Source organism: Perca flavescens, chromosome 23 (genome assembly GCF_004354835.1).
Source record: "Perca flavescens isolate YP-PL-M2 chromosome 23, PFLA_1.0, whole genome shotgun sequence".
Taxonomy (NCBI): Eukaryota; Metazoa; Chordata; class Actinopteri; order Perciformes; family Percidae; genus Perca; species Perca flavescens.
Genome location: NC_041353.1, coordinates 9,563,382 through 9,576,370, shown reverse-complemented (window position 1 = coordinate 9,576,370; position 12,989 = coordinate 9,563,382). Strand labels below are relative to the sequence as shown.

The window sequence follows — 12,989 nt, the reverse complement described above, 5'->3', positions numbered from 1 at the left end:
AATAGAGACATTTTGGAGGAGAGAGAATATAGTAATTCAAATGTGTTGCCCAGGAAAATGACCAATATCACAAAATGACATTTCATCATTCACCAATAAACTTTATTGTACAAAACTGTATCTCAGTTGATCTGTCAAATGTGTTTTCATTAAACCCTGCATCACAATGTGTGTTTCATCCTCACTGTCCATCTTAAACTGCATTTCAAAACATAAATATAAAACGTATTTTGCACAGATTATTTTATATATTGTAAATAACTTTTCACTTTCCACTCTCAGTCTTAAACAAATGAACAATTTCTTTTATCAAATTTGGACTTGTGGATTTGAAACCGTCAATATGGTAATCACATTTGTCCGTTGGGTTTTCCCTGTGATTTTTCTGGTCCATCTGACAGGTTTGCAGCTTCCAGCTGCTCCTCCAGCGTGTAGCTGTCTTCCGGTATCTTGTTGTTTTGATCAGCTCTTATCTTGAATTTAGAGATGAACTCATTACTGGCCAGCGCTCCCTCCTTTTTGGGACACATGGGTTTTGATGTAAGGCGATTTCCCAAACGTTCTACAAAAATAAAATATACAATAACATGAACAACAAAGTTTGATCTTTGTGATGTTCACTGATACATTTGAGTTTTAGGTCAGGATTGCAAAAGTAGGTTTTATTTCCGGTGCCATTTGTTTGTTAGCTTGTTAGCTGAGTATCTAAAAAATGTGTGAACAGTTTTCAATCAAATGTAGTGGGAAGTTAGACCATGGTCCATTAAACAAATCCTTAACTTAATGCAGATCCAGATCTATTTTAAGGGATTTCTTAACAATGCAACATTGCAGTTTTGAATTGCAGTTTTCAAAACTTTCTCATGAACTACCGCACTTTCTTGAAAGAGAGAATTCTAGCATATGTTTGCCATGACTGTATTTTGATGCATATCTGGATCCAGATGAACATTGGGAAAAAAATAAATCAGTAATATTTTATTATCTGTACAGTTGACTAAAAGTGTTTTAAAACACAATAATGGTCTGTTTGGGTCTTTAAACAGACCCAAACAGACCGGACTGAGATCATACTGCACCTCCAGGACTGATGGGTGTCATCAGGCGGTTCAGCTGGACGTTCCAGTGTCGTACGTGTTGACTGGCATATCTCAGCTTCTCTTGTACCTCCTGGAATAAGAAAATCAAACAAGTAGTTTCTCATGAGTGTTTTTTTATTATTATGATTAAACATGCTGCACACTGAGCCAATCCAAACTATCTCTACCTTACCTCCAGGTGCTGGTGGCTCCTTTGGCGAGAGGCCTGCAGATCCTGGAGCTCCTGAGAGGCCGAGTGAAGAGCTGAGGGGCTGTTCTGGTGTTGACTGCCGTCTGAGGCCTCTAATATGGTGTTGAGGCACTCCAATGCCCTCTGCTGCTCCTGGAGGAGCTGGAACTGCTTCTTCTTTGCTTCTTCCTCCTGTAGCAACCTGGAGAAGAGAAGAGCAACAACTGCAATTAAGGTAGTTAAAAACCCTCAGCACCTGACTGCTACAATATGCGTCAAAAATCATGCTCTTTCTCTGAGTCATAACTCAGTCAAATCTAAATGCAAAGACACAGGTTTTTAGGTTCAGTTTGACTACTTACGTCTACTGAGTCTTGTTGTCTACTTCATGAGAATATCATCATATATGATGTCCATATAAATCGTGAAATGTGCTAAGAAATCATAGAAAAAAGTCGCTCCACGTCACGTTTTTTAAGTTTTCTTCAGTATCAAAGTAATCCAGTAATATTTGTCTGTACATCCATGGGTACACTGTAAACAGGAACTGCTAATAGCTAATTTGGCAGACTGCTAATAGTGTCAAATTGCAAAAATGTAAACAAATATAAAAAATACATCCATGGTTTTATTGCCAACTAACTCCTCAGCAACATTATATTTCCTGTTTACAATCTCCAAAGCATTAGGGGAAGTAATCCCAAAATGTAAGAGCATAATTATCCCCAAAATAAAAAAAGACAAATAATAGAATTTGAAAAATTCATTAATATTGACATGACATGTTGCACTATCAATATGTTTTTGACATTACTAATGTCCCATGTGTTAATGTGACTCCCTACTCTATCAATTCCTATACAGATATTTGCCCTGTGTTGAAAATCTGTGGATACATAGACAGAAAAGTCACATAGTGCCAGATTTTGAAAACATCTGGTTACATGGCGATACAGTGGGTGTGTTTGTTAATTACCTCTCCAGTTCCTGTCTGGCCCTCTCCTCATCCAGCCGAGCCTGGATCTCCATGTTGAGAGCAGCCTCCAGTTTCTGCTGCGTCAGCTCCAACTCCTGGATCCTCTTCTTCTGTTGCTCAGCCTCCTTTTCCTTCTCCTGCATCTCTGCCTGCATGCTGTCTCTCAACTAGGAGTAGTCACACACACACACACACACACACACACACACACACACACACACACACACACACACACACACACACACACACACACACACACACACACACACACACACACTCACCAATTAAGTGGAAAGAACTTGCCTATTCTTTATTCCCCTTTTCCAGGAATGTCATTACCGTTTCTCCACCACTACAAATCCCTGAAGGTTAAGCCTGACTTTTATAATGCCAATGTTTTGTGCTGTTTTCAGAACTCTAAATCCTTTTTAGATAACTGTAAATAAACGTCATCTGGAAAACTTTCTCTTACCGTCTCGGCCTCCTTCAGCTGTCTCTCCAACTCCAACTGCACCTCCCTCTGTTTCCTCCTTTCTTTTTCCTCTGCCTCCCTTCGTCTGGTTTCTAATTCGCGTGCATGCTGCAAGACACAGATAAAGGTTAAAGGCAAAAACGGAGCTATGATTAATTGTCCCTCCACTGATTCCTTCTGCTATTACCTGTATGATACTTTCTATTTCTAAATCCTGTCTGTCTTTCTCTTTCTCCATCTTCTCCATCTCTTGGATATTGGAGTCGTCCGATTGGCTGCTCCGGCTGCTGCAGCTGCTCCGGGCGCTGCGGCTGCGCTCCCGGTTGCTGTGTTCCCGCTGGACCCGCCTCTTCAATTTCAGTTCTTGGTGAAGTGAAGACTTGCCCTCGCTCTGGAGACGCAGAGCTGTCTGAATAGCTGGAGAGGTAGCAAAAAGACAAACTGTAGATAGTGTAGATACTGTTAGTGGTGTTTCTTTAGTTTGATTAATGAACAAAGGAGCGATATTTCGTACTGGATCAGTATTTAACAGTTACACAGTTATTGATTGACAACCGATGTTTGGGAAGTGCAGCAAACACCATAAACAATGACACCAACTATTACTTTGACTAAAAGGAATTGTTTGACATTTTTAGAAAAATGATATGCTTTTGTGAAGTTAGATGAGAAGATCAATACCCCTCTCATGTCTGTACGATAAATGTGAATCAGCTGCTTAGCTTAGCATTAAAGCTTGATTTATGGTTGTGTGGAGGCTCCACGCAGAGCTTTCGCTGTAGCCTATGTAAGTGGCCTGGAAAGTATACTTGTGCGTAGTTGTGTATGTCGATCTCTTTAAGAGAATAGCAGGGCCGGCATGTGTGTGTGTGTGTGTGTGTGTGGGGGGGGGGGTGTGAGGTAGAGCGAGACAGTGACAGGGATTAGCTTCAGAGCGAGTACCAACTTTAGAGGCATAGAGGGAGAAACAAAGTGTCCACAGTGGGAAATTTCATGATGTTTATGGAGGAGGAGAACCAGGAAATGAGTCAGGGGAAATGCAAAGCTACCAAGCCACATCCGAGCAACATACGTCGCCGCAACGTGTAGTTACATTTTTCTAGAGGTGCAGGTCAGGCTACGGCGTAGGGTTTGGCGTAGGTCTCCACGTACCTACGTACGTAGCAATGGCATCGATTTTACGCAGAAGTATAAATTACGCTTAAGACTGGGAACATGGTGGAAACAGCTAGCCTAGCTCTGTCCAACAGTAACAAAATCTACCTACCAGCACCTCTTAAGCTCACAAATTAACAAATGATATATTGTTTGTTTAACCTGTAAAAAATAAAAAAACAGAAGTATAAAAATGTCTATTTGTGGTTTTACAGGCAGTAATTTGGCGTATTACGTCCAGTAACTTCATGAAGTTTCTGCTGGTTGCCTGACAACTTAACAGTGATGGCAAGACTGGACAGTAAGGCTAGCTGTTTCCCTTTTTTAATGTCTTTGTGCTAAGCTAAGCTATCTGCTGGCAGTAGCTTCATATTTATCCTACAGACATTAGAGTGGTAACAATTAGGGGTGTGACAAGATGCTTACTCCACGAGACGAGACACATCACGAGATTGGGTTCACGAGAACGAGACAAGATTTCTCGTCGAGGTGAAAAGTTGTCTCGTGAGGCGATGTGATGGACGTGATGGAGCGTGAAATTACTATTGAAGAACCCCCTGCCACTTTTAAATCATTTGTGTGGCAACATTTTGGTTTTCCTGCAGAAATAATAAACGGCGAAAGAGTGACAGACAAGACGAACACAATATGTAAACATTGACACTCGACGAGAAATCCCGTCACGTTTTAATCTCGCGAAATTTCGTACAACAAGATCTCGCCACACCCCTAGTAACAATCTTTTCATCTAACATCCAAAGATGTGGAACTATTCCTTTAAAATGTCTCATCTGAAACCAGTGAATTGAATTAGAAAACCACCAGTGACCACACACGATAAACCACTGCAGTCAAAATGTCATTTCTGACTTTGTATGCTAATACTAATACACACCAACACACCTTGAGTCCACTCCACCTTCTGCCTCTGGTCAGACGCACTCATCTCAAAGGTTTTGTTGTGGGTTTTCACACAGAACAAACAGCGCTTCCCTTCCCTGTCTGGAATAGTCTAAAAAACAAAGAGGAGACTCAGAAAATGTAACACATTTCAGATAGTTTAGCTTGCTGGTTAGATCATGGAATCAAAATACAAGGATTAGGGCATTTATGTGCTGTAAAGGACTTTGTCTGAACCCATCGAAAGCACAGCGTTTGACTGATTACCGTATAATTAAACATGCAGTGTTTACATTACATTTCGTCACCCACCTCTACGACACAGCCCTTATTCAGCTGGATCTCCCCTTTCTTGTCTTTCAAGTCCTCGCTGACGTAGTAGGTCACAGAGGAGGGCTTCAGCACAAACCAACGCTCTGTCCAGTTCCTGCGTACATGCCCCTTTTTCCACATATAACCCTGGAAACATTGAACAGATATTAGGAAAGACAAAAACGACATGCGAGAAGACGACAAACAGAAACAGGAAGATGCAGAAAATACACACCCTCTTGAGGACATTGTGATACATCTCCAGAAAGACCTCATTCAAAGCCAGACTAAAGGCCTCAGCACTGGTGACTCTTAGCAGCCGGCCTGCAGCCATGTTCTCCAGGAAGGTCCATACAGACATGTCATCATCCCGCACTGTGGGATCCTGGGATATTAAGTCCTCCAATGGCTTCCCATCCCACTCCTGGCTCATCGCTGTGGAAATTTTCTTGAGGAGATACTCCACCTAAAAGTGTTCAAACATTAGAATAATCTAAGTGTTTTCAGAAAAGATTACAAAAAAATATATATTTAAAGTCTAAATAACATATTGCATCAGTGTATTACTGTAACATATGATGTACTTTTACAGAGGAAAGCTACTGTGCTGATAGTAGAAAAAGCTGGTTATTTTTGTCTGTCGACAGGAAACCATAAGCATTATGGAGGAAGTGGAGGAAGGAAGAGACTCATTAACTTACTTACTTGTACTTTTCTGCTGTTAAAAAAAATGGTTTGACTTTGTTGAGACACAAGCTGGGTTTCTATGGAGCATATGTCTTTCTAACAATTAGGAAATCATAGTGGAAGTGCCTTATGTCACTTCCTGAAAAGCCTTTGTGATGTCTTGTTTCTCTGTGTGATTTGTTATTCTACTAAACTTTATTTGCCTTGTGAATGTTAAGGAAGGAATTTTTGCACTTGTGTATTTTATTTCAAATTTGGATTTTTTACTCCGAGGTGTAAAAATTCCATCAGATGAAATTATCATGGACTCGAGTCTCCATCAAATCAAGTCGCTCACGATGCTGAGTCCTACCACAAATTCTTGTTTCATACCACCATCAACATCGTTTACCTCCTCTGGTATCATCACCAGCGGGTAGCGGTCCTCAGACAGGAGGTTGAATAAACAGAAGAGCTTAAAACAGTCTCTTTCCGATAGCGGCGCCCCTTGTGGTACACCCTTGAAGTTCTTCTTTCTGGTCATCATCCAGCACAAGTCGTCGAACTTCTCCTTGTCAAACATGCCGTCTTTGACCTGAAAAGACAGAAAAAATGACTCATAATAATTAAAACTTGAACGAAACTGGATTGAAACTTCATGTGATGGAAACAGTTTTAATAATATACAGTAATAAATCACTCAACCAATAAGATAATTTTTTTCTCCTAACCCAAAAAGAGCATCAATGTCAAAGTTAAAAAATGTACCGGACATAAGAAGATTTAAGAACAATTGGTATTGCAAAAACAATAATTTGTATAACATATTAAAAAGAAAAACTATAACAAATATACTCAAGAGAAAAAAACAGTTCGCTCGATAAAAGAAACAAATCATACATAAATTAATAACATGTCTGTGACTGCTACTAAAGAGGCAATGTCAACAGTCCCAGTACCTTATCCAGTATATATTTGTTGAGGTAGGGCATGTAGCCATGATTAGACACTGGCCCATCATCGTCATCCTGGAAGTGCTCCTCCAGAGCCACCGGGTCATGTGGGATGTTCAGCACTGTGTACAGGTTGTGGGAAAGCACCTGGAACACACACACACACACACACACACACACACACACACACACACACACATAGTCTCAATGTATGTTTCTTCTGTGCACTCCATATCTCTCTCTCTCACACACACACACACACACACACACACACACACACACACACACACACACACACACACACACACACACACACACACACACACACAGGTCAGGACAGATTTCTGCTAATTCCCTGGATTCTTCTCTTCTATGGGGCATGTAGCAACTGGGCGGAAAGCTACATGACAGAACAAAAATAACTGAGGGAAGAAATTGCTGAATAAGCTCTCTAGTTGTTGTCCTCTGTCTTGCCTTTTAGTTGAAACGCCGACAGTGCTGGTTTATGTCACTATTTATGTTTCTGGGCAACAGAGAAAGGTTGGACTTTGAGCTTGAATCTGAAACTGGGCTCACTACGCCTCACCTCCAATCTGAGCAGGTTACGTTAGAATAAAGCTTTTTTCTTTTTCTTTTTTTTAAATATTTGGACTTGTGTGTGAGCCTTTAGGGCGTTTGCTGATTGCAACGTTGATTACATGGATTAAGTTAGTAGGCTATTTCACTACAAACAAAGGCAACTATAGAGAGTGATAAGCACCGGTTTGTCTACAGCCCGAAAATATGATTTAAAGGAAATGGTAGCAGTCTGTTTCTGTGTCCAGTCAGTGGACGCCCCTCGCTCAGTTTCCTGACCTTAATATGGCTACAAACATTCCTGCTTACCTTTAACTGCGATTTGGACACTTTCCCGCATTTCTCGACGTCCAGAGATGTGAAGGCGTACCAGATCGACTTGAGGAGTTCGGATTTTAAATCCATTTTGGAGAGACCTTGCTGTGCGCAAAAACTACATTTCCAAGAGCAGCGCAGCGGCTTTTACGCAGCGACGAGCGAGCGAGTGGTGGTGAGAATTGCCAAATAAAATGTGGGGCAGAGTACAGGCTGCTGTGCAAACTGCGAAAGACCAAAAGGAGTCAGATGTAGGAGAGCCTTAAAGAGGCGGAGAGTAGAGATAAAGACCTACACTTTCCTCCATAATACATTATACAAGATAATACAATATACGATTTTACAAATGTCAAACACCCTGACTAGTCTGGTTTACGCTATTCTCCCCAACATATTGGCTAATTGCCTTACCATCCACTCTTAACATGTATCTGAATAAAATGGACAAACTTACAAGCCAAATGTCCAAGTCTAAGACATGTATCCTGTCTAAAGAGTGTTTTTTTTTTAAATTCCTCAAGTGCTGCCAACCAAAAAACAAATAAGACGGCTCCGTGTTATCAAATTCAGAAGGCATACCGAGACACACCCGTTTGTGGAGAGCCTGAAGCCATATTTATTTGAGCAATTTCATAATCTAAAAAAGTTTTAATTTAGGCTATATGAAAGGATTTATTATAGGCTATATCTAGGGATTTTAAATAAACCAACATACAAAAACTGGAGCGTATTTAAAACAGGTGGGTTTTTAAGGTTGTAATGTATGGGTTACTATACATGTAATCAATGTGATGCTTAATATTCCTAATTAAGTTAATTGTATAGGCTACTGCTCATCATCTTTAGTGAGGGGTTTTGGAGCTGTGGAGATCTGATAGTGGATAGTGCCTATATTTGCTACACCATTCTGCAGCCTTTATGTTTCCCTTCCACTGAAGATTTGTTTGGGTAGAAGTCATAAATAGTGCACATTAAAAGCACCCAACCTAACATATCTTTCAGAGGTATTATGAGCAAAATGCCCCTTGTAGTTTCCCTGACTTTAAGTGCTGTTTGAACATCTCTCAGAACTCCTCTTTAGTGTGAGGAACTTGCTAGTAGGGAGGTAGCAACCTCAGGCAAAATAGGTTAAACAGGGACAGTGTAATCAGACAGAAAGCATCCGCAAGCCTTGTTAGAGCATATAATGTAGGCTAATCAATACTAATAATTAGGTCATGAAAATGTTAATCATGTTTAGAGGCCACAGACCAAAGCCTATATGTCTCCAAATGTAGATATATGTTGGTTTTAAGGTAATCTTTGTGATACATTACAAAAATGAAATTCATATTGCCCAATTTGAGCAGAGGTCATCATTTTCTGCTCCATAAACTAATCAATGTTGGGTCACGCTGTTGTTTTTCGTCACGCTCAGCAGTGCGTCTGTATCTGTTGTCGCCTTTCAAGGGCAGATTTAATCAGTGTCTCAGGTGGTATAAATGAGATGTTGTTCAGTTAGCCATAATTCAGAATTGCCCGGCCAGGTCTCAGTGAGAATCGACCACTCCCAGCGCTGAGAATTTACCACTCTGGCATACTTCCATCATGGCCTTGTTTCATAAAATAAAGACCTAGAGCAGTTTCTAAAGGTCTTTAAAATGCAGACAGAATGCAAAATAGAATATATCTCCATTTGTCCACTGGGTGGAATTTTGGCAGGAGGTTCAAACCTGCCACCTGTCAGGATGAGGGATATAATCTTTGGGTGTTTCCTTGTTACCTTAAAGAGGAAACAACTCACATTAAAACCCCAAAAGTGCACTTTGGTGATTCACAAGATGTTACTTAGACATTACATACTTCAAATGTGCCTTTACCAATGCAGTGCTGTATGCTGTTTACACTACACTACATCAACATTACAATAATGCTTTTGTCATTTATATATTTAATAGCCTATATTCAAGGGTAGCAGACCTTTACATTCCCACTGTCAGTGTCGAATCAATATCCCCTGCAATGAGGCAAAGATTTTTGTTGTTTATTGTTGACAGATATAGTTTCAGTCATGCTTATTCGCACGGTTGGTGATTATTAGAATACATTATACACACACATATATATATATATATATATATATATATATATATATATATATATATATATATATATATATATATAGGCCTATCATACGTTACAATTACAAGAGCAATAAAAAGGCCTATCCTGAATAGCAGAGGTGGGATGTGTGGAGGCTGGAAGGAAGGCGAATGGATTTGTATCATCTCAGTGCATATAATAATCTTAAAACACATGCAATAACAAGTTCATATGAGAAAAACACTTTCACATTAATCTAAGGAGTGGCTACACATTTTGGGAAATATACTTATTTGATTTCCTGCAGAGAGTAAAATGAGAAGATAGATACCACTCTTATGACATTCATATTTTGTTGTTAGATCACTCATTCATAGATCGTTGGGATTATGTGATCTGACCCTTTACGTAGTTTGTTTGAGGAACAAAAAACGTTTAGGCCTATGTCTGTGAGACACTGAAGTCTCAAAACACAATAATTCAACATCCAAATATCACACATATCTTGACAATGGCAGACAGCTGAATTTGTAATTAATCCTGAGAAACACCTAAATCTGTTCAATGTGACAACTCCAGAAACTGTGTTTGCATTATTACAACATATGGAAATATTTGGAAACACATGTATGCGCACAATAATGCAACTATACTGCAAATATACAAGGTCAGACATTTCATTTCAGCAATAACACTAAAAAAACCCTTCTAATAATAAACTTGACACAAGGAAACAGAGTTCGAACTTTTACTTGTGATAAAAATAGCCCCAATGTCAGAGTTGGCATATTTCAAGCTACAGCCCAGAGATGGTTAGCTTAGCGTAGCAAAAAGACTAAACGGGTGGAAACTGCTAGCCTAGCTTTGTCTAATGGTAACAAAATATATCTACCAACTCCTCTAAAGCTCACTAATTAGATATACAGTGTATATTTATCACATTCCTTTTGTACGGATTAAACAAAAACTAGCTAGGCTAGCTGTTTCCCCCTGCTCCAGTCTTTATGCTAGGCTAAGCTAAGCGGCTGCTAGCATTAGCTTAATATTTTTCAGAGTGGTATCAGTCATCTTACTCTATGCAAGAAAGTGAATAAAGATATTTACGAACATGTTGAGCTATTTGTTTTAAGTCAACATTAGTTTGATGTTGAAGAAAAGCAAGTTTCATGCTAGTAGTGGGATGCACAACATCTGGGTCATGCCAATGTAGTAAAAAATGCTATTTACAATTATTCAGTGATTTAAAACGATTTGTGCTACCGAATATATACAGAGACATTTGGAAGAAACTTTTTAAGCAGTCAAAGCATCTCAAAACAGTGGAAATGACGACTATAAACAGCACAAAATACCACAGACAACAATAGATTATTAAGCTCTTTTCAAAAGCACCATCCGAGCACAGTGTAGTCTTTGTGATTGGAAAACTAAATGATGCAGATACAAACATCTGTTGAACACAGCTAGACAAAATAATCTGAAGTGGAAAACTGCTGGTGAACATTCCTGTGCATTCAGCGTTGAGGTGTGCTTAATCCCATGATCAACCAAAATGAGAGTAGTTTAACCCTAAATAATAATCGTTTTTACATTTTATATAATTATGCATATTAATCCATGCCAACATTTAAACATTTCTGAAACAAAATCAGAGAGCAAAGTCTCCTTGTACTGCCATTTATTTTTTGAGATTTACGGTCAACCCCACCCTAGTTTGTGATGTCAGACCTCTCCTTTGCAGGTATAATATGGACACACCCCTCACCCTACCCATTTGTCCCTTCCACACTGAATCAAAGAAGTATTTTTTATTGTGCAGAAGACGGAGTCATACAAAGAGTTGCAAAGTGTGAAGAGATGCTGGTTCCTGAAGTATTTTCTTTTTACTACTAAATTCCCAAATTTTATTATCCTTAACGTTCCTTAAAGCGTAACTCTCGCCAAAATGCATCCTAGGGTATTTTTGTGAATGTACGTGTGTCAAACTTTAGTTTAAAAGCATATTTAGGACTGAATCGCCACTTTTAAGATTCACCATATTCTCGTTTTTGGGTCAAATGGCCTTTTGAATGGGAGTGCTAGGGGCACTCTCATGCTAGTCTCAAAATAGCTATTTCGAAATACTAAGAAGGCTCGACACAACATGAAACTATGCTCTAAGTATCACCAGGGGTTCTACACATGAATGAAAGCATTGACAACATCCTTTGTGTAAACAGATTTACTAAAAAGACAGTTTTTGAGCAACTCACCGCAGCTGTTGTTGTTTCCGGCCACTACCACCTCGGCAGTCAAAACGAGTTGATATCCGAATGCGAATGAACGGACTCCATATGAGGCTCCTTTTTCAACTACAAGGTCAATATTGTTTTTCAATAACGACAAAACAACGACTTATCCGTGCATTTATATGGAACTAAGCTTTAGGAGCTTTCCGTCTTTACTCTCCTCCGTTACGTTGCATTCGGAAATCGATTGTTTTTGACTGACAAAATGGCTGCGGCCGGAAACAACAACAGCTGCGGTGAGTTGCTCAAAAACTTTTTAGTAAATCTGTATACACAAAGAATGTTGTCAATGCTTTCGTTCATGTGTAGAACCCCTGGTGATACTTCAAACATAGTTTCATGTTGTGTCGAGCCATCTTAGTATTTCGAAAATAGCTATTTTGAGACTAGCATAAAAGTGCCCCTAGCACTCCCATTCAAAAGGCCATTTGACCCAAAAACGAGAATACGGTCAATCTCAAAAGTAGCGATTCGGTCCTAAATATGCTTTTAAACTAAAGTTTGACTCACGTACGTTCACAAAAATACCCCAGGATGCATTTTGGCGAGAGTTACGCTTTGATATAGAAACAAAGGAGTATTTTAGATAATTTAACAATAGCCTACTATAGGTTTACAGTATGTTATGATCCTCAGTTTTAATTATTTAAGGAGTAGTTTCTGAGAAATTGTGCTTTCTTCACCTTGCCGTAGTTGCTCAATTCATCCAAATTGAACCCGAAACTGGAAGTAATTTGATTTCAACTGCAGAATCAGATTTCTACAAAATGTCAGCTTTAGCTTCATCTTGCTGTTAGCGATGCTCGCAAAAAGATATGTAATTCCTTGTTTCTTAACAAAATGCTCAACATGACTTGCAAATAATCATATATATTTCATAAAGCAGTTGCTGATTTTGTGTAGGGAAAGTTTTTAATGCCCATCCAAGCCATGGAGACCTCCAAATGCACCTGACATTGTCTATGCAGAAAATGAACAAGACTTTGTAATCCCGGAAACCTGGACACTCAAAATACCCCCCCCCA

At 39.3% G+C, this 12,989-nt stretch overlaps 1 protein-coding gene across 1 annotated transcript; it reads right to left on the bottom strand.

The window, feature by feature from the left end:
* Positions 1–84: 84 nt before the first annotated feature.
* def6c (DEF6 guanine nucleotide exchange factor c) lies at positions 85–7,864 on the bottom strand. Its single transcript, XM_028570303.1, has 12 exons — positions 7,589–7,864; positions 6,710–6,850; positions 6,163–6,345; positions 5,320–5,550; positions 5,085–5,231; positions 4,776–4,884; positions 2,905–3,134; positions 2,718–2,825; positions 2,246–2,412; positions 1,273–1,471; positions 1,080–1,170; positions 85–562 (listed from the first exon to the last, which is right to left on the bottom strand). The coding sequence occupies exons 1-12, from the start codon at positions 7,682–7,684 to the stop codon at positions 351–353; spliced, it is 1,914 nt and encodes a 637-aa protein (XP_028426104.1). The 5' UTR covers positions 7,685–7,864; the 3' UTR covers positions 85–350.
* Between the last annotated feature and the right edge of the window lie 5,125 nt (positions 7,865–12,989).

Excerpts from the sequence above, each read along its gene's own strand:
- def6c (XM_028570303.1), bottom strand. The coding sequence starts at position 7,684 with ATGGATTTAAAATCCGAACTCCTCAAGTCGATCTGGTACGCCTTCACA. Across the intron at positions 4,885-5,084 it reads ATAAGGGCTGTGTCGTAGAG|ACTATTCCAGACAGGGAAGG; the intron begins GTGGGTGACGAA and ends TTTGTTTTTTAG. Across the intron at positions 2,826-2,904 it reads AAATAGAAAGTATCATACAG|CATGCACGCGAATTAGAAAC; the intron begins GTAATAGCAGAA and ends TGTGTCTTGCAG.